The sequence below is a fragment of the Bison bison genome, unplaced genomic scaffold (assembly GCF_000754665.1).
Source record: "Bison bison bison isolate TAMUID 2011002044 unplaced genomic scaffold, Bison_UMD1.0 scf7180017864139, whole genome shotgun sequence".
In the NCBI taxonomy this organism is placed as follows: Eukaryota; Metazoa; Chordata; class Mammalia; order Artiodactyla; family Bovidae; genus Bison; species Bison bison.
The window spans coordinates 2,762,610-2,783,846 of NW_011494711.1; the positions used below are offsets into that span (position 1 = coordinate 2,762,610).

Below are 21,237 nucleotides of genomic sequence, written 5' to 3' on the forward strand. Positions count from 1 at the left end.
ACATTGCTTCTGGCAGCTATTCTTAACTGGAATTGACACCAAAGATGAAACCTATTGTATTTGGCATTTTTGTTCTAGGCAATGTACTTTTTTGGCGGTCACTTTTGTTTACTTTAAATGTTGTTCTGTGCCTCAGTGGAGTCTTCTTTTGGAAATTAAAAATAATTAATAGTGGTTTTTAACTTGAGTTATATAAATGGTAGTTCGTAGAAGACTCCCCACCCCCAGCAAAACACAACAAGCGAAAGAAAAGTCCAGTTAGCTAAAAATTAGGATGTTGTTTCAAGAGATAGCTGACCACAGAGCCTGTAGGCCAGATCCAGCCTGTGAACTCAGAATGATACTTACATTTTTAAATGGTGGGGAAAATTTTTTTTAAAAAAGAATATTTTGTGACGTAAAAATTACATGAGATTTAGTCTTCAGTGTCCATTAGTAAAGTTTTATTGAAATGTAGCAGTGCTCATTCATTTACTGTCCAGTGGATGCTTTTGTGCTGCATTGGCAGAATTGAGTAGTTGTAAAAGAAACCATAAGGCCAACAAAGCCTAATATATTCACTGTCTGGCCCTTCCCAGAAGAAGTCTGCCAGTCTGTTGTGAGATAGTACAGGTAGCGCATGTTTGCTTTTGGGTTGTTTAGTAAAGGAGGAAACTTAATTTGCCGTTTTTTCCAACAGGTTTCTGAAAAGGAATAATTTAGAAACTTTGTGGTCTCAGAACTTCTTTAGATTTAGCCCAAGGAGATTTTTATGTGGTTTGTATCTATAAATATCATCATATTAGAAATTAGGGCAGAAAATTAAAAAATATTTATTTAAAAGTGTCAATAATAAATCCATTATGTGTTAACAAAAGAATAGATTTTTATGAAAAATATTTACTAAAAAATTAGAGAAAATTTTTACAAATTTCTTTGTAATTGTTTTAGTAGATGACAGCTGAATTCTTGTACCTGTTTTTCCACTCAGTTTGTTGTGATGCAAAAACTTGTGATGTTTTGACATGGACGAAATCTGGCCATACACAGACATACTAGTTAGAAAAATGGGGAGTATTTTAATAGCTTTTTAAGATAATTGTGGATATTTTTCTTTGATAGTACACCATAATTCAAAAAGTGGTAATTTCTTGGATGGTTTTATTTTCTTAAGTCAAGTTGATTGAAGTATACGTTGCAGACAATACAGTATATTCTGTTTAGATACACAAGTCTGTTGCAGTCTGATTAACTCATGAATTATATAACCATCACCACAATAAAAATGTGGAATATTTCCATCACCTCTAAAAGTTTCCTTATACCCTTTTGTAATTAGCCCTCTCCCCTCACTCTTAACTTCTGATCTGATTCTCATACCTGTACTTCTGCCTTTTCCAAAATATTGTGTAAATGGAATCACACAGTATGTAGCCTTTTCAGTCCATTTTTGTTTTTAGCATAATGTGTTTACAGTTTATCCATTTAGTTGCAGCTATCACCAGTTCATTTATTTTTATTGTATAATGTTTATTTTTACATCTATCAGTGCTAGATATTGGGTGGTTTCTGGTGATTCTGAATAAAGCCACCCTAAAAATTACAGATCTTTGCATGGATATATGTTTTCGTGTCTTAAATAGCTAGGCGTGAGATTGCTGTGTAGTATGGTAGATGCATGTTTCCCTGCAAGAAGACTTTTTCCTGAGTTAATGGGCCGTTTTGCATTCCCACTACCAACGTGTGGTGGAAGTTGCAGTTGCTCTACATATTTCCCAAAACTTGAGACTGTGTGTTTTTATTTTTATGTTAGTCATTCTAATGAATATTAGATTTAGTTTTAGTTTGCATTTCCCTGGTTAGTGATACTGAGTATCTTTCTATGTAGTATTTCCCATTCATATTTCTTTGATAAGGCGTCTATCTGAATCATCTTGCCCATTTTTTGGAAATTAGGTAACATGTTTTCTTATTATTGAGTTGTGATAGATCTTTATATTTTCTGAATATCTGTTCTTTTTTAGGTATATAATTTGCAGGTATTTTCTCCCAGTCTGAATTTTTTTCCTTAATTTCAAAGAGAAGTTTCAATTTTCATGAAGTTCAGCTTTTGAAGTCCAATTTTTTCTTTTGTAGCTCCTGTATTTTTGTATTTTAACAAATCTTTCATGTTAATAATTTAGGGTCACAAGATTTGTCTTGTTTTTAGAAGTTGTATAGTAATAGTTTAAGGTTTTATTTTTAGTTAATTTTGGTATATGGCATGAGCTATGAGTTGTTATGAGTTGAGGTTCTCTGTTCTGCATATAGATGTCCAGTTGTTCCAGCATCAGTTGCTGGAAGACTTTATCTTCTCCATCTGAGTACACTGCATTGGCACCTTTGCTGGTATCAGTTGACCGTGTGTGTCTGGGTCTGTTTCTGGAGTCTCTGTTCTGCCTCCCAGGTGCGTGTCTTTTTACTAAGACTGCATTGCCTTGATTGTTGAAGTTTTAGTGTAAGACTTACAAACAATTAGTATGGGAACTCCCTGGTGGTCCAGTGGTTAGGGACTAGGCTCTTTCACTGCCGTGGCCCAGGTTCAGTCACTGGGTGGGCAGCCAAGATCCTGCAAGCCGTGTGGCATGACCAGAACAACTGCCCCAAATCAAGTAGTGTGAGTTCTCGTTTGTACATCTTTTTCAGAGTTACTTTGGGTGTTCCAGTTCTCTTGCTTTTCCATATAAAGCAAGAGATGGTTTCTTAAAAGTTAGTGCATTGTGGAATCTGAAACTGCTAATGAACTTTTTGTCTTCTGTAATGCTAGAGTCTGCTTGGCTATCTTGAACATTGAATGGATTTTTTTTTTTTTTTAACCTATGAGTGTTTTTCAAATGTCACACAGAATTCACTTGGAAAATATTGGTTCTCTGAATGATATAGACCTTTTAAATGTTGGCACATCTTATTATTCTGTATTTAAAAGTCATATTTGTTAATATTACCAATGACCTCATCAAAAAATTCTTTAAATATTGGGAAGGTGTCAGGCTAATGGTGGTGGTTGATACAATTTTTCCAAAATTCTTGTTTTTGCTTGGAAACTCATATTTTATCATTGGCAGTGCATACTGTCAATTGTTTTTCTTGAAGTAACAGGTTCATTTTGAGAACATTTTTGCCAGATACTCAAGTCTGAATAACCATGGTTGGTTTAGTTCACAACTCTGTCATGCAAGGGCTTCTCTTGGAGGCTGTCATTGTACTGCAGTGTGCAGTGGATGTGCTTTTGGTTAGTTACCACTTTGTCGCACAGAATAGTGAGAAGAAATCTTGACTCAAGGGTCAAAATTTTAAGAAAATTAACAATGTTACTGCTTTTCATCAAGGACATTCTTAAGGAAAGCTGGCCTTTTACAGAGAAAACGTGATTTATTTGGTCGCTTTCTACTATGTTTATTATACCTAAAACACAAAGATGGACCTGGAAACCTAAACCCAAAGTTATAACTGTAAGACAGTAAATTCTTGACATTTTAGGAAGATCTGAAATTTGGTATACTGGGAGACAGTGTAAGAACAAATATAGTTATATTAAGCTGTTGTTTTATTATCTTATAGGTGCTATACTTGGTAGATCAGAAACTCAGGAGTGTATTTTCTATAATGCTAATTGGGAAAGAGATAGAACGAATCGCACTGGTGTTGAATCCTGTTACGGTGACAAAGATAAACGGCGGCATTGTTTTGCTACATGGAAGAATATTTCTGGTTCCATTGAAATAGTGAAGCAAGGTTGTTGGCTGGATGATATCAACTGCTATGACAGGTAAGAAGGCATTTTGTTTATGATAGTGTTGAATAATTTTCACTTCTCCCTCTTTTTTAAAAAGGGGAAGAATCAATGCATGGATTTTCACTTAAATGCTTCTTTTTAAAGAGAGTATAAAGATCATTATTACATGTTGATGACAAAATATATATTTTAAAGCAATAAAACAAATACAGCATATTTATGTTTTATCTTCTGTTACTTTGAATTATCTACCAAGTAGTGAAAACTTTAGATAATAAGCATTTATTTCCCTATGTTGTAGGATTATGTTTTTTTTTTTTAAACAGCAATTTTAATGAAAAGGGATTTTTAAAATTGCTTTAAAAGAGAGTATATCAAAAAAAAAAAAAGAGAGAGTATATCTGTTGAAAAATCTATCCTGAAAGAGAATAAAGTTTAATCATAGTATTAAATTTCCTTTTAGTTTCTCTCTTTATGTATCTGGAAGAAATTGATCTCACTACAATTTGCCCCTTTTTCCTTGCAGAGTAGGCCTTTGTTCTTTACCCCAAGGGACATTTTAACTTGACATTCAGAATTACATCAGAACTAACACAGTGCTCATAGAAAGCTACATTTTATTTAAAAGATTTTGCTTAAATTGTTTTATTCTGTACTGGAAATAAAATACAGGGGATACAGTAGATATGTTATTGACTGCCTGTGATCTTTCTGTAAAGTGTCCCTAGATGTTGAGTCGATCACTTAAACGGCCCGGGACACAAGATTTTCACCGTGGGTGGGTGCTGATGACTGCAGAAGCTGAAAAATCCTAGATAACCAGATTTTTTGGAGCCAAATAACTAATACACTCACGGAATCCAACTATGTCCTGATCTACTTGCAGGGACTTTAATTGATTACTGTAAATCTGTGGTTGATTGGCCATATGTGATTAATAGTAAAATGTGTTGAATAAAATCATGAAAATTGAATTAGTTCCACTTTTGGTGAGAAAATAGTCATTTAGGTACATAGTTAGTAGTTAAGATATATTTCTGATTCTGTGAATTTTCCAAGGATTACTGCTGTATAATTAAACATTTTAGCTGTATTTCTGATTATTAGCTTCTTTATTAACAGAGGTGATCATTAAGTGACATTTGCTATTATGAAAGGATAAGTAGGGCCACTGGGGAAACAGTATGGAGGTTCTCAGAAAATTAAAAATAACAATGATATAGCAGTTCCACTTTTGATTATATGTCCAAAGGAAACAAAAACATAAACTTGAAAAGATAAATGCACCACGGTGGTGGCCACATTATTTACAATAGCCAAGATGTGGAAGCAACCTAAGTGTCTGTCAGTGAATAAATGGATCAAGGAAATATGCTTTGTATATACAATGGAATCTTTTTCATCTGTGAAAAAGAACACCTTGCCATTCATAATACCGATGGACCTTGAGGGCATTGTCCTAAGTGAAATGTCAGAGAGAAACAAATACCATATGATCTCACTTGTATATTAATCTTGAAAAACAACAACAACAACAACACAAACCCATATATATATAGAGAGAACTGTTTGATGTTGTTGGAGGCCGAGGGTGAGAAGTGGGCAAAATAGGTGAAGGAAATCAAAAGGGTATGAATTATCAGTTATAAAACAAATAAGTCTTAGGGATTTAATGGAGATGTGATGTAATTGTGACTATAGTTAATAATACCATATTGTATATTTGAAAGTTGCTACAAGAGAAAATCTTAAAAATTTTGTTCACAAGGAAAAAAAATTGTAACTGTGTGGGGATGGGATGTTAACTAGATTATTGTGGTGATCATTTCACAATATACTCTAATTTTCAATCATTGGGTTGTATGCCTGAAACTAATGTTATATGTCGATTATATCTCAATTTAATCTTAAAAAGCCAAGGAGAAAGAAGTTGGGGAAAAATGAAGTTTGGGGATAATCTCTATTCAAAGTTTGTTGTTCAGTTGCTCAGTCATGTCCAGCTCCTTGCAGCCCCATGGACTGCAGCATGCCAGGCATCCCTGTCCTTTACAATCTCCTGGAGTTTGTTCAGACTCATGTCCATTGAGTCAGTGGTGCCATCTAACCATCTCATCCCCTGTCCCCTTCTCCTCCTGCCCTCAATCTTTCCCAGCATCAGCGTCTTTTCCAGTGAGTTGGCTCTCTGCATCAGGTGGCCAAAATACTGGAGCTTCAGCATTACTCCTTCCACTGACTATTCAGGACTAATTTCCTTTAGGATTGACTGTTTTGATCTCCTTGAAGTCCAAGGGACTCTCAGCAGTCTTCTCCAGCACCACAGTTTGAAACATCAGTTCTTCTGTGCTCAGATGTCTTTATGGTCCAACTATCAACATCCGTACATGACTATTGGAAAAACCATAGCTTTGACTAGACAGACATTTGTAGCAAAGTGATATCTCTGCTTTTTAATACGCTGTCTAGGTTGGTCATAGCTTTTCTTCCAGGGAGCAAGTGTCTTTTAATTTCATGGCTGCAGTCATCATCTGCAGTGATTTTGGAGCTCAAGAAAATAAAGTCTGTCACTGTTTCCATTGTTTCCCTGTCTGTTTGCCATGAAGTGATGGGACCAGATGCCATGATCTTAGTTTTCTGAATGTTAAGTTTAAGCTAGCCTTTTCACTCTCCTCTTTCACTTTCACCCGGATACTCTTATCTTTAGTTCCTCTTTGTTTTCTGCCATAAGTGTGGTGTCATTTCCATATCTGAGGTTGTTGATATTTCTCCTGGCCGTCTTGATTCTAGCTTGTGCTTCATTCAGCCCGGCATTTTATATGATGTACTCTGAATGTAAGTTAAATAAGCAGGGTGACAGTATACAGCCTTGACATGCTCGTTTCCCAGTTGGGAACCAGTCTGTTGTTCCATGTCCAGTTCTACCTGTTGCTTCCCGACTTTCATACAGATTTGTCAGGAGGCAGGTCAGGTGGTCTGGTATTCCCATCTTTTTAAGGATTTTCCACAGTTTGTTGTGATTCACACAAAGGCTTTGGCATAGTCAATACAACAGAAGGAGATGTTTTTCTGGAACTCTCTTGCTTTTTCAATGATCCAGCGGATGTTGGCAGTTTGATCTCTGGTTCCTCTGCCTTTTCTAAATCCACCTTGAACATCTGGAAGTTCTTGGTTCACATACTGTTGAAGTCTGGCTTGGAGAAATGTAAGCATTACTTTGGTAGCATGTGAGATGAGTGCAATTTTGTGGTAGTTTGAACATCTTTGGCATTGCCCTTCTTAGGGATTGGAATGCAAACTGACCTTTTCCAGTCCTTTGGCCACTACTGAGTTTTCCAGATTTGCTGGCTTATTGATTGCAGTACCTGTGCAGCATCATCCTTTAGGATTTGGAGTAGTTCAACTGGAATTCCATCACCTCCACTAGCTTTGTTTATAGTGATGCTTCCTAAGGCCCATTTTACTTCGCATTTCAGGATATCTGGCTCTAGACGAGTGATCACACCACGGTGGTTATCTGGGTCATTAAGATCCTTTTTGTATAGTTCTTCTGTGTATTTTTGCCACCTCTTAATACCGTCTGCTTCTGTTAGCTCCATACCATATCTGTCCTTTATTGTGCCCATTTTTGCATGAAATATGCCTTTGGTATCTCTTAATTTTCTTAAAGAGATCTCTTCTTTCCCATTCTATTGTTTTCCTCTATTTCTTTGCATTGTTCACTGAGGAAGGCTTTCTTATCTCTCCTTGCTATTCTCTGGAACTCTGCATTCAGATGGTTGTATCTTTCCTTTTCTGCTTTGCCTTTTGCTTCTCTTCTTTAGTCAGCCATTTGTAAGGCCTCAGACAACCATTTTGCCTTTTTGCATTTCTGTTTCTTGGGGATGGTTTTGATTACCACCTCCTGTACAGTGTTACTAACCTCCATCCGTAGTTCTTCAGGCACTCTGTCTACCATATCGAATCTCTTGAACCTGTTTGTCACTTCCACTATATAATCATAAGGGATTTGATTTAGGTCATCCTGAATGGTCTAGTGGTTTCCCTTATTTTCTTCAATTTAAGCCTGAATTTTGCAAGAAGGAGTTCATGATCTTAGCCACAGTCAGTTCCCAGTCTTGTTTTTGCTGCCTGTATAGAGCTTCTCCATCCTCAACCGCAAAGAATATAATCAGTCTGATTTCGGTGTTGACCATCTGGTGATGTCCCTGTGTAGCGTCCTCTGTTGTGTTGTTGAAAGAGGGTGTTTGCTGTGACCAGTGTGTCCTCTTCGCAAAACTCTGTTAGCCTTTGCCCTGCTTCATTTTGTACGCCAAGGCCAAACTTGCCTGTTACTCCAGTATCTCTTGACTTGCTGCTTTTGCATTCCAGGCCCCGGTGATGAAAAGGACATCTTTTTTTTGGTGTTAGTTCTAGAAGGTCTTATAGGTCTTCATAGAACCATTCAACTTAAGCTTATTCAAGACTATCTTTTATTAATTAATTGAGCTCAAGGATCTCTGTTCTTTTTATTGTAAAAAGCTACTGGCTTCTCACCTAAAACCAGTATTGCTTGAGATTAAACTTTGCTAGATAATGGTGAGTTGGTCAGTGCAAATGCCTGCTCTTACAGTGATAATTACTACACCAGCTTTGTTTCTGAGGGTTAAGTGCTAATTTAAATATATGTGAATTTTTGTTTTTATGTTCTGAATTTGATTAAAAGGAAATATTAAGAGTAGTCAGATAAATAAGAGTAAGAAAAAGAAGATTCAAGAAATGTCAAAGTATGGAGGAAGAGACGGGGAAAACGAAGAATGAAATTGAATGGTGAAAAGTAATTTCCTTGCATTAACTAGGCTAGTATTTAATTATATTAACCTATAATTTGAGGCATATTTCTGAATATTAAATTTTGAATTTATATATTTCTCTATAAATTGCTAAAAATTTAGCTTTCATTTGACCTTTACTTTCTATTAGATAGATATAGGTATAAATTTTATTTTAAAGTTTGATTTTGGTAAAATTGCCTTCTCCCTGAAATTTCTTGGGCTTTTCACTTTAGAGTTAAATTTAACCTTATTTGAAACAACCATTGTAAAAGTTTACAGTTTATTTGTAATATATGTCTTTAAATATAACTGATGTTATTAGCAATTTAAATATCTGCTTTTAAAAATTAGATATAACTAATTTTTTAGTGGTTGATTAGGATTTGTTCTAGAGGCTAAATCTCTGTTTTTTCAGTAACTCAGTTCCTATATCGAAGGCTGCCTTCCTTCTACTCTCTAAATCAACCTAACTCTAGTCAGTTTTTGAGTTACTCCGGCCTCTATTTTTGTCGTTAAAATTGCTCTTTACTTGTTTATCTTTAGCCCTGCTCATTGTGTTCAGGGAATTTAATTCTGCTGCAAAAATGGCTTAATTCCCAAGCCTGATTTAAGTCTCTGATGTTGAAATGTGTTCTGCTGTGAGATATGAGCAAGGATTACTTCGTGCCTGTGTATTTGTATGTATGAGAAGTGAAAGTGAAAGTGTTAGTTGCTCAGTCATGTCTGACTCTCTGAGACTCCATGGACTGCAGCCTGCCAGGCTCCTCTGTCCATGTATTTCTCCAGGCAAGAATACTGGCATGGGTAGCCATTCCTTTCTCTAGGGGATCTTCCCGACCCAAGGATCTAACCCTGGTCTCCTGCTTTAGTAGACTCTTTACTGTCTTAGCCACCAAGGAAGCTCATTTATCTGTATACATATATGTGTGTGTGTGTGTGTGTGTGTGTGTGTGTGTGTATATATATATGTATTTATGTGTGTATACACAAATACAGTTTTTTACATATAGTTTTCAGTTTTTGTATTCATAAAATGGAAAGGCTCTATTTCCTGTGAGGATAAAGCACTCTTAGACCGAATTTCTTCATTGACTTTATGTTCCTCTTCAAGCTTGTCTGATAATTAAAGAAAACAATAAAAAGATGGTTGCCTTAGATTGATCATTAAAATCCAAATTAAAGAAGTTGTTTCATAGAACCAATGTGATTGTTATAAAATCAGCTGTTGAATTTTTTTCTGATGATATTTCATAGTTGGTTTCAAGGAACATTTTTTACTTTTAAGAGTTGATCGTTGAATATTAATAAAAATCTCAAAGTTGACTATAAGTGACTTACTCATTATTTTATCTCTGAGAAGAACTTTAGTAAAATACCTGTTGTAGATTGAGAGTAATAATGTTGGTTTTAATTATTTCTTCTCTTTTTATTTATAGGACTGATTGTATAGAAAAAAAAGATAGCCCTGAAGTATATTTTTGTTGCTGTGAGGGCAATATGTGTAACGAAAGGTTTTCTTATTTTCCGGAGATGGAGGTCACACAGCGTAAGTTCACTGGGAAAACACATAAGTCTGTTCAACTATTAGATTGAAAACAAAGCATGTTTGTGTTAGAATAATTTGCTCCCACCTTCTCCTCCTCTGTTTTTCTCCTACAATTTGGCACTATAATAAATATTTATTGTGGAATTTTATTGACCAAACCTGAATGATTTTCTTCCTCCTCTTTTCCACAGCTACGTCGAATCCAGTAACACCTAAGCCTCCCTATTACAACATCTTGCTCTATTCTTTGGTGCCACTTATGTTAATTGCGGGGATTGTCATTTGTGCATTTTGGGTGTACAGACATCATAAGATGGCTTACCCTCCTGTGCTCGTTCCAACTCAAGTAAGTTATTATCTAATACTTCATGCTGTTTTTGATTGTATATTTTAAAGAAATATTCCTGTGGAGAAACCACAGTAGGTAGTTACAAATTTAAGTGTGCGGGAGACCTGGGTTCGATCCCTGGATTGGGAAGATCCCCTGGAGAAGGAAGTGGCAATCCACTCCAGTATCGTGCCTGGAAAATCTCATGGACAGAGGAGCCTGGTGGGCTGCAGTCCATGGGGTTGCAGAGTCAGACACAACTGAGCGACTAACACTAACACTTAAATTTAGGCGTTGAGATAGAGTAGAATGAACAGTATTCCCATTCCTGTTCTTCTTTGGAGAGTTCTACTGTGATCATAGTACTTACAAATGTGGGATACACTCTACTGTGTTTCTTGAGAAGTAATTGATGATGGAGAAGTGATATCAAAACTTTTTCTTTCCCTTCTATTTTCTCCTCCATTCCTAAGTTTTTGTGCCTTTTTCAAGACTTGCCAAAACATTCTTTTAATCATGGAGGAGAATTCAGTAAGTAACCAGGAATGTGGAATAAAGAGGTTTCACACAGGCATGAAGAGGATGCACCTGAAAAATGTCGTTCTAGGGAGGAGGAGCAGAAGGGCAGCATTTCTCATCATGTGTTGTAGTTCCAAGTATATGTATTTTATTTGCAGCGTATCAAGTGTGTAACTGAAGTCTGAAAACTTCTTTAATGCCCTTGATTCTTTTTCCCTCAACACCGAATATCTGAAAGTATAGGTGTTGTGGGTAGTCAGAATAAATTCTGAAGTTTTTCTTCATTCTCTGTTATGAAGATAGTGGCAGCTGATTCAGTGCTTTATAAGGATTTTTAATATAAGTAGTTAATATTCTACAGGCAGAGAGGAAAGTGGTAACTTTTGGTTTACTTACTTGAGATGTCTTTAAACTCTAATTTGTGTTTCTTTGACTTTTAAGATCATATTACCTCCACCTTCTGGATCTTTTGGTTTAACTGTTTCTCTAATACCAGTAGGATTAACGGTTAAAACTTGGTAGAAGAAAATAGTTAAGTCCTATAATTTAATGACCAAAATAACTTCTTCCCTTTAAGCTTTATTTACATAACATATTCCTTTCTTGGTGCTTGAACGAATCTGTTAGCATTAGATCATTGATCCTTATAATCTTTGTAAAATATACATATGGAGAAATAAGCCTGAAGGTAACATTCCTTATTTAGTAAATTAGGTAAACACAGTATATTTTATATAGCTGAAATATTTTAATTTTTAACATTAGTAGATAAATTGTGGGTTTGTTAAAAGTCATCTTTTAAAAATACTTTAAAATTTAAAAAATATAGTCCCTATGCCTAATAAACATATGTAGTTTACCTCAAATGTCCATAGAATACACTTTACCTTCTTATTGGTGGTAACGTTTTTGGTTTAATATCTACATTTGAAAGAAAGAATGTTTCATACTGTAATAGTATCTGAATTTACCCTGGATTTGTGATATAATAGAAACAAACTGGATACTACATTTAAAAACAAATTTGTTAAGTTTCATCATAAAACTTTAAAAATAATAATGTAATCCTATATATAACATTTATTTATGTAAATTCTAGCTTAAATTTTTGGTTGGGTATTCTTAAAGTCTGGATATCTTATATTTGAGGCCACTTTATTTAGAAATGCTGGGTTTGGACTTATAAAAAGGAAAGATGACTCCTTATTCATAAATGACAACTAAGAATGTTCAATGAGTATCCATCTCTGTGGGTTTTAGGTATTTTTTGCAGTCGTTAATATTTTTGTACACATTTATTTAGTGCCTGTGTTGTTCTGTACATACATACAGTTTGTATGAATTGTATGAATTACTGAAAAATAGGAATAAACTTAAAAATGTTTTGAGATGGAATGACTGGGATGGTCAGACTTTATTGTGGAAAATACAAGACATGCCTGACTATGCATTCCTTCTGTCATGAACTGCGTTGTGGAAAAGGAGCATTGTCATCAATGTGGAATTTCATTTACGTCTTCTTTCACTGTCTCAATATAGTGTCATGCTATCTCATTTTTGGTGAGGTTTATGCAAACTACTTCTGCAAGACACTTAGTGGCCCTCTTGTCACAAAATGCTCAGTTTTATTTCTCCTTCAAAAAATGATTGATAGTTGTATCAAGCATTAATTGTACATTTATAGTGTACTAGATTACTGGTAAGTTACATAGATGTGTATTAATATATACATTATGTAAAAATATTAAAAAATACGTAAAACTTCCCCTTGATTTCCAGTTGTAACCAGTATGTAAGGATCATCTTTGGAATTTGTTCAGAAAAACAAAACAATACCCCTGGACCATACCCGTGAAAGTATGGAATGGGGCCTGGGATATTATGATTCTAATAAAAGTTTCCCAGGCACTTCTGGTGACCAGCCAGGTATGGAAAGCACTGATCTGATTTTACCTCACAGGGTTTTTTATGTAGTGCTATAATGCCCATTGTATAGATAAAGAAATTGAGACACAGCGAAGCCCACAAGTATCAGAGCTGGAATATGAACCAAGGACTCTCTGACACTAAATCTTTGTTCTTACTGCTTATCCTGTTCTGCTTCTCTTTCTTCAGAAAGCAGATGCTTTAGCTACCTCAGATAATTCAGTAAACATCCCTGCCATCTCCAAATCATTCTCTAAGCTATTTTCCTACTTTGGGACATTGAGTAGTCTGACTACTAAAAGGAACAATAACATGATCACGTTGTTTTACAGAGGACAGAAGCGGAAGTAAACAAGTAATAGATAAATAGAAAGGCATATTCATGTGTTTTCCATTAAAATTTTTTAGCACACATTTTAGAATAGGGTTTATGAAGATGGATTGGATCTTAGGTAAAGATTCTTGTGTTCTGAGTTGATGATGCCAATGCCCTAGTTATTCAGTGCCCTTGTTTGAGGGGTAGGAGAAGTAGGTAGGGGAAATAGACTACCCAGTTGAAGTCTTAAGCTGACTTTGGTATTTCACCCCAAATTCATGTCTCCATATTCAAAGTTTAATTTCAGGACCAGTTAGGGAAAGATCTTACATTCTTGTTGTGCATCTCTGCAACACTGTCCCTCTAATTTCTTCAAACACTTTTAGACAAAATTCATCATTCCTTTTCTTAGGGAAAGCTTTTCTTAAAGCATTGGCTAAAGACAACTTAGTGATTAAAGATAGCTTATTGATGGATCATTTCTACAATAAGAAGTACATTTGAAGAGAATTTACAGTGATTCTCAGCAGAGCAAGCTAAAGTTACGTATACTGTGCTCATTCATTGGTCTCATCTCAGTCTTTTATTCTCTTTGGGGAGAAAAGATCAGTATTATGGAGGTATTCTAGAGGACTAAGTGATGTATCTAAATGAATCTCTTAATAAGCTGGTTTCTGGTAGTTAAATGGTGGAATTCTTTATTTCCAAGACATCAAGTTGTTTATAGTTTCTTATGATTTTGTTAGTATTTTATTCTGAAGACATGATGTAGAGATGTACATGCTTTAAAATCTAGTCTCCAATGATGGTTTTAATTTATTTTAAAATAAAAAATATTCTAAAATAGATTTATCATAGTTAAAGGTGTAGAAAAAAATAACATGCTTAAAAAAAAATCTATTCCTTAAAAAAAACAACAAAAAAACAAAAACTATGCTTCTTTCTTTATAACCTGTAACCATTATATATCTAACATTGTTTCACGTTATCACTGTCTTCCCTGCAATGCTGCATGAAAGCCTTAGAGACAGCTACTTCTGTTCCTAGCCCTGTTATTTATGAAGTCCAGTTCATTTACCTTTTCATCCTTTCTGATCCTCTTGTTTTCAGGACGTTTTTATACTGGAGGCTGAGATTATTTCTGCAGTCTTGTAGCTGGTCTTGTTTCCAGTCTCTCTCTCCATCTATACTATTTGCTATACAATAACATTTTACATGTCTGATTATGTTACTTCTGTGCTTAAAAATATTTGAAGGCTCTCAGTGATCCAGCAGCAAGAATACAAAGTTTGAAGTCTGACAGTGGTCTTCCATACTTTTCATTTTGGTTATTTTCTCTCATTAACACCCTAAGTCATCCATCATATACACCTATAAGGCTATTAGTTATGTGCCATCCTTGAAAGAATAGAGAAACTAGTGCTCAAGTCAGTTTCTCTCTTTTGTGATTCACATGAATAACCTTGGTTAAGAAAGGTTTTAGTCATTTGTGAGCATGTTCCATTCTCATACTTGATTATAAGATGAGGTATATATTGTAATCATTACTGCATCTCACACAATATTTCTATGTAATAACCATTCTGTAAGTAATGAATTGCTGAATTGACTTTGTTTCATTTAATGTTATACTAAGATGATAATGCCAGAAAAGGCAATGGCACCCCACTCCAGTAGTCTTGCCTGGAGAATCCCAGGGACAGGGGAGTCTGGTGGGCTGCCATCTATGGGGTCGCACAGAGTCGGACACGACTGATGCGACTTAGCAGCAGCATCAGCAAGATGATAATGCAGTATATTCAGGGATTGTTTCATAAATGTTTGAGGTGCTTTACGGCTTTACTTTAAGATAAATCTTGGGACCATGTTTCTTGGGGATAAGATAAGTTGAAGTATTTCAAGCTTTTATAAGAAAATGCCATTATTCAATTTTCCATGATCACAGGTGCAAAAACATCCTTTTAGTTTGCATCACCTGGGTCACATTTCTTTTACCTGTCCTGAAACTGTCTTTCCACATGTAGGTAGATGCTCTTATGAGCTCCAGTCAGTAAACTGAATGCAAACTTGTTTTTTTAGTACCAGTGAGTCATGAATATGAGGGAATTGATGCACTGACTCTATTATTGAGAAGTTTTATTGTGGTTAGAGTTAATGTGATTTCAATAAAACTGTTCGCATTGTTTCTATAACCATATATAAGCTTAAGTTTTTTGCTTATAAAATCTCTGTACTAATAAAAAAATACCACTTGATAAGAAAATGCATTTTAGGGGCTAGAAATTGTTTGCATTTAAGAAAGTATGAAGTTAACTTCTTGTTAATTTTTGAAGGCTATGGTAATAGAACTAGAGTATTGCAACATTGGTACTTTTTAAATGACATCAGTCTCTTCAGTCCTGGCATCGTGACATTTTGTCTAGGTTTTGATAAGGACTAAAGGCTTTTAGATGTTTAGAATATTGAGTTGAGCATACAAAATAATCCTATTGACCTTAATATTAAAGTAATGATAAGTTGATGTTTCACACTATGTCAAATTATTATCCACCAGGAAACCAAGCCATCTCTGACGAGGTTTGTAGGATTTTCCTGTTAAGTCTATATATGTTTAAAATTAAGAAGATACTAAAGGGGCAGCATAATAGTATCCAGCCAAGTCTGTTTAGGAAAGTGTGCTGCTCCCTTATTTTGGAAGAATGCAGGGAGAAGTGTACTGAATTTTGTTGAATATTTAATATGCTAATATTCAGTTATACTTACAAAATAAATATTATATCTGTAGAAGTGCATCTTGAGGTAGGTTGATTGCTAAATGGTTGAGGTTTGTGAACACATTTCTCTTTATTTTTCTCTTTCACCTTCTGTTCTATTTAAAATTTAATTACAAATGGTTGCTTGTTATGGCAATACAAATTATACAGAAAGAAGTATGTCCAAAAAAAGAATCATTTGTTCCTCCTTTTCCTTTATCAGTTTACTGAAATAACCAGTTTTAGGTTGGTGTGTATCTTTTGACATTTTTCTCTAATCTCACTTGTTTGAATGTATACTTTTCTTTTTTATAAACTATATAATGTTATTCTATAGTTACTTTCCTTTTATTTAACAGTATACCGAGGATAGCTTTTCAGCTCAGTACTTTTTAGTCTATCTTGTTCTGACTGAGTGATGTTTTTAAGTGAAGTTTAGTGCAGCATAATGCATGCTCATGAAATACCAAAAGTTGATGTTTTATTGGCTTAGAGTTTGTGTTAGGTTTCTGCTAAGGGCTAGAACTTACATTTCACAAGTAGTTTTTAATTGTATTATTTTCAGATATTTAAAATACGGTGATATAATGCTACTGTATACTCTTGAGCATATTCCCCGCCCACCCCCCCCACCCCCCCCATTTCATGCCTAAAAAGTAGTACAGGGCTACTAGAAATGCTTTCTGTGTTCATTATTTTTGTATTATGACCTAAATTAGAACTTTTATGTATACTTTTAAACTAATTGTAGGGAGAACTGTCATAAATGATCCATAGACATGCTGCAGCTTGACAAAGTGTTGCTCTAGGTGTGTTTAAGTTATTTCTCTTACAAATGTACAGACAGATCCACTTGGATTGGCTGAAAGCAAAAAAGAAGGGCAGGGGAGAAGAAGTCAAAGTGTCGGGGGATTGGGGGGGGAGGTGGAGTCTGTATCAAAAGCTTAAAACAAGTTGAAGCTGCACATTAAAATTAATCAAAACACCTTATTTCTAAAAATAACATACTAAATTTAAAAATCTTGAGATCAGTTTTCCTTTGGCCTACAGAGAGCCCCATTCCATTTGACAGTTGCAGATGGGGCTGTTGCATATAGACCAGAGTGCCTAATATCTCCTTTTCCTTGTCTGCCAAGGAGATGGTAGGTAGAAAGAAGTGAGTTTGCTTTTCTCTGTATTTTTTATTTCCTGAGTCTCCTCCTCAATCTGATCCATCATTCCTGGCTACTTCATTGCTGTCAAACTTCTTTCTATTAATTTGAGATAATAAAAATGAAGAAGTCCATTTGTTTGTTAGTGAAAGCTGTTTGCATCAGGTAGGCCAGGAGGTGTTCACATTGGTTGGTTTTATTTTTGTTGAACTGTTCACCTGTTGCTTGAGTGCCCACTGTGCGGGGTATGCCAGGTGCTGTGCTTGATGCGTAGTATTAAGTGGCTCAGGGCCAGTCCTTGCTGGCCTTTTTGGAGCCCACAGTTAACATGTAGGTGCACTAAAAGGTTGGTTGATTGGTTGTTTGACTTTGCAGCTTGGAAAGGAAGGGTGGAGAAAGTAAAAAGGGAGTTGCGTCAGTAAATTTGGGCAAAGATGGAGAAAAGGATTCCAGTTCTGCGGTGATAGGAAGAAGAGCCACATGTGGGATGGTGGGCTCATTTTAAGTGCTCAGTAAGTGTTAGCTGTTAATTGCTAGCCACCTCAAAATTGTACTCCAAAGGAGGAATTTTTTGAAGTTGTTGATTTCAACGTCAAAACTGATGTATTGAAATCATTTTACTTGAAATTAACTTGAAACTATTGAGACACACACATACATGTATGTCAGTACTTGAAGTTAATTTCGAATAATGGAAAAATTTCATTTTGAGTACTCTGTCAAGCACTTGTACAGAGCACTTTATACATATTAGCTCAGGTAATCTTTCAATACTCATGATGTAGGTTCTGTTTTATTACGTTTATTTTAGAGATAAGAAAATTAAGGCACACATAAGTGAAGTGACTTGGCCTAGAGTCAGTCTGCTGAGTGGCAGAGCCTGGGCATTTATGTCTTGAGTATTATCCATTGAGTTAATTTTAATTGAATGGCTTATTTCAATAAATTATTAGGTCAGGTCCATAAAAAACTAAAGTCAGATAAAGGGAGGGATTAGAGTATATAAATTAAATTTAAAATAGTTTTTATAGTGGATATATATATTGCCTTGCAGATCAACATATCAGTTTTACCATATCACAATTATTACTGTATAGCATGGTCCTTTTCCTCTTTACTTGCAGAATACAAATGCTAAATAAAAATAAAATTTCTTCTGTACACAGTAGTAAACCTGGTGCTTCTAAGCAGCAGCCAGAAGAATGGGCATGGCTGCAATATCTCTTTCAGACTTATAATCCCAGTGCTGGCTTTGCTGATGAGCTAATCACTTCTTATGGAGCTTATTCAGAATCCTCATTCAGCCACCTTGGTCTGTCTTTACTTTCGGAAAGAGTTAGATGAGGAGAAACTGTGGAAAGTAGGAGTTGATATATCACAGAGAAATTTTGAAGATCTGATTGGATAGAATCATGGCTGTGCATTTGACAGTGTCAGTATTATCAAATCTGTTAATGTATAATGTCTTGCTTTCGCTAGCTCAGAAACATTTGTCCTGATACACATACTATATTATTTCTTTACATATTCTATTTCTGTCAGCTTGGCAGTAGTCCTTTTTAAAATTTGCAATTGTAAAATTTCTTAGAATTTAAGATTACTAGATGATTAGAGGAGACAAGTCCCAAATTTGTCGATTTTTAAATACTTTTCTTAGAGTACTCAATTCTTCTTGATGGTCCGAAGAAGTTGTTGAGTGAGTTATTTAAAAAGTATGTATAAATATAAATCTTGGAATGGTTTAAATAGTAAGAGAAGACTTATAGTACATTTCCTATATTTTTATTTATAGTATGTAAAATCCATATTTCCAGAAAGAGTTCTTTGTATTCTGGTTCTGTATATATAACTGCCTACTGAATATCTCCACATAAATGTCTCCAAGCACTTAATAGACAAGAGTAATGATCTTCTCTCTCAAACCTAGTTCTCACTAAATGGACAGTAACCATTTAGCTACACGAGTCAGAAATCTAGAATGTGTCCCAATACTGTGTTTTTTCTACCTAATCTGCCTCCCTCTAGTTCTTAAGTTATATTTCTCAGAGATGGCTCTCCTCAGAAAATCTTTTCTTACTCATTTTGCCTAGTATTTGTTAGGTTTCTCCTTATAGATGCTCACGGTAACCAAATTCCTTTTTATTGCTCTTATGTTATGATCATACCTTAATTAGTAAGATGCTTTGATAGTTTTTCTTCCCCACACTGTATAGTGTCAGGAGAGCCTGGGCAGCCAGTGCCTGGCACAAACCAGGTGCTCGGTAAAGATCTGTTGAATGAATAGAGAAGTATTATTCATTCTTTTCTGATATTTGTTAATAGTTAAATTTCTTTTTCCCTTAAGGAATAAGCAGCAAGTCTCTTTCTCAGCTGGCAACCTAATTACTTGATGTTAACGTGCTGATTTTGTTTTCACTCTTACCTCCGGTCGCAGTGCATGGTATTCAGGTTTCATTTTCCAAGTTGAGAATCCAGACTATTTTGTTCAGTTGCTTTTCATTTGTTTATGTATTTTAGTCAATTTTTTTGGGGGAGGATTCCTATTGAGGCCTGTTCTTGGTGTCTCTTGTTTTGCTTGGATTGTCTTATAGCTTATTCTAATATTCCTTTATTGAGAGGTATATTGAGTAAATGTACACTTTTTGATAAGATGCATGGATGGCACCTGCTTGCACAGTGACATCTTTGTCTCTGAAAGTACTGGTATAGAAACAAAAACTGAGAGATGTCTAAGCTTTGGGAAGCTACAGTCTAGTTACTTGTTTGGCATGCATTCCTTTTAAGGGATAAATTTTACTCTGCAGTACTGAGAGATGTTTTGATAGTGGGGTTAGCTAAGCCTTTTAGGTGAATTATTAAATGATTCTGAATCATTATCACAGGAGAAAATCAGAAGCAAGAAAAACTAGTTAAGCAACTGGTACACATAAACAAGTTGTCAACTCTTTTGTGTCAGTGCTGTTGTTTTTTGTAGAAATGTTGGAAACTGGGAAAGTATAATCAGTGATTGGAGGGATTTGAAGCCTTTCTTTACACTCGTGACAGTATTTCTCTTGATTTTAAATTGGGGCCTTACTTATTTTGGGATGACTAGGAAAATGAGACTCTTGAATCTTGTTCCGTATCTGAGTGTCCTGCATCTGAAAAGAATGCGTGGGTTTCTTCCCAGGGCCACCAGTACTTGACTTCCTTACCCTGCTTGTGGCTGGGTCAGTAGTTAACGGTGGCCTGGTCTGTCCCTGTGATCTGCTCAGTTCTGATCTTCCTCTTCTCCTATCTTACTTTCTTACCCTAGTTGTATTATTTATGTTGTACACACCCACACAGGCACCAGAAATGTTTTTCTGTGTCACTGTAAGGATTTTTCTATCTGCCTTGAAGGGAGAATGCAGTAGTTCAGCAACTTGGAGATTGTAGATTCTGAAGACAACTGTCTGAGAAACTCAAGTCTAGCTATATAAAAATTTCTTGTGCTGCTCGTCCAGTTTTTGTTAAAGGCAATACTGCCCTCTGGTGTCCACAATCCAATTCCAACCCATAGCTTCTTAATTAAATTGTTGTTTGTTTTTTTTTTTTTTTCACTTTTAAAGTTTAGACCCTACAGCTTCTTAGAAAAATGCAAAAATTATTTAAGACTTTCAGTTTAGTTTATTTGCTGGCTTGAAGTCTGTTGGATCAAGTAACTTGGGATCATACTAGAGTCATCTATATAATACTTCTTATCTGATAATGTCCAAAATTAAAAAAAAATATATATTACTTTCCTCTGTTCATAAGGAAAGTGTTCTTAGTTCTCATTTTAAAAATATGATACATTGGATCATTGCCAACTTTGAAAAAACGAAATCCTTATTCTCCTTCCTTCACTTTTGTAACTAATGTGTCATTTTTCATTTCATTCTGGATATAAATCGTAATTTCTTTTGCCTGTGTTTTTTCTTCACAAGCACGCCTTTCATATAATGATAGAGGTAAGATGCACTGATGTTTGTTTTATGGCTGTGGAACTTTGTGGATGCATACTAAACATTTTGTTCTTAGATTTTGTTGTTGTTGCTTTATTGTGCATCCTTTATAGTTTATAAATTTATGTTATAGTTTTTTCCACTTACAATATTAAAAATATTTATTTTATC

The 21,237-nt window shown here is 35.1% G+C and overlaps 1 protein-coding gene across 1 annotated transcript in view; it reads left to right on the top strand.

The window, feature by feature from the left end:
* ACVR2A (activin A receptor, type IIA) overlaps positions 1-21,237 on the top strand; it is a 95,646-nt gene that overhangs the window by 54,714 nt on the left and 19,695 nt on the right. The window contains exons 2-4 of the mRNA XM_010839949.1: positions 3,580-3,787; positions 9,999-10,108; positions 10,300-10,454. Coding sequence (XP_010838251.1) covers positions 3,580-3,787; positions 9,999-10,108; positions 10,300-10,454 — 473 coding nt within the window. The remainder of the gene's footprint in view (positions 1-3,579; positions 3,788-9,998; positions 10,109-10,299; positions 10,455-21,237) is intronic.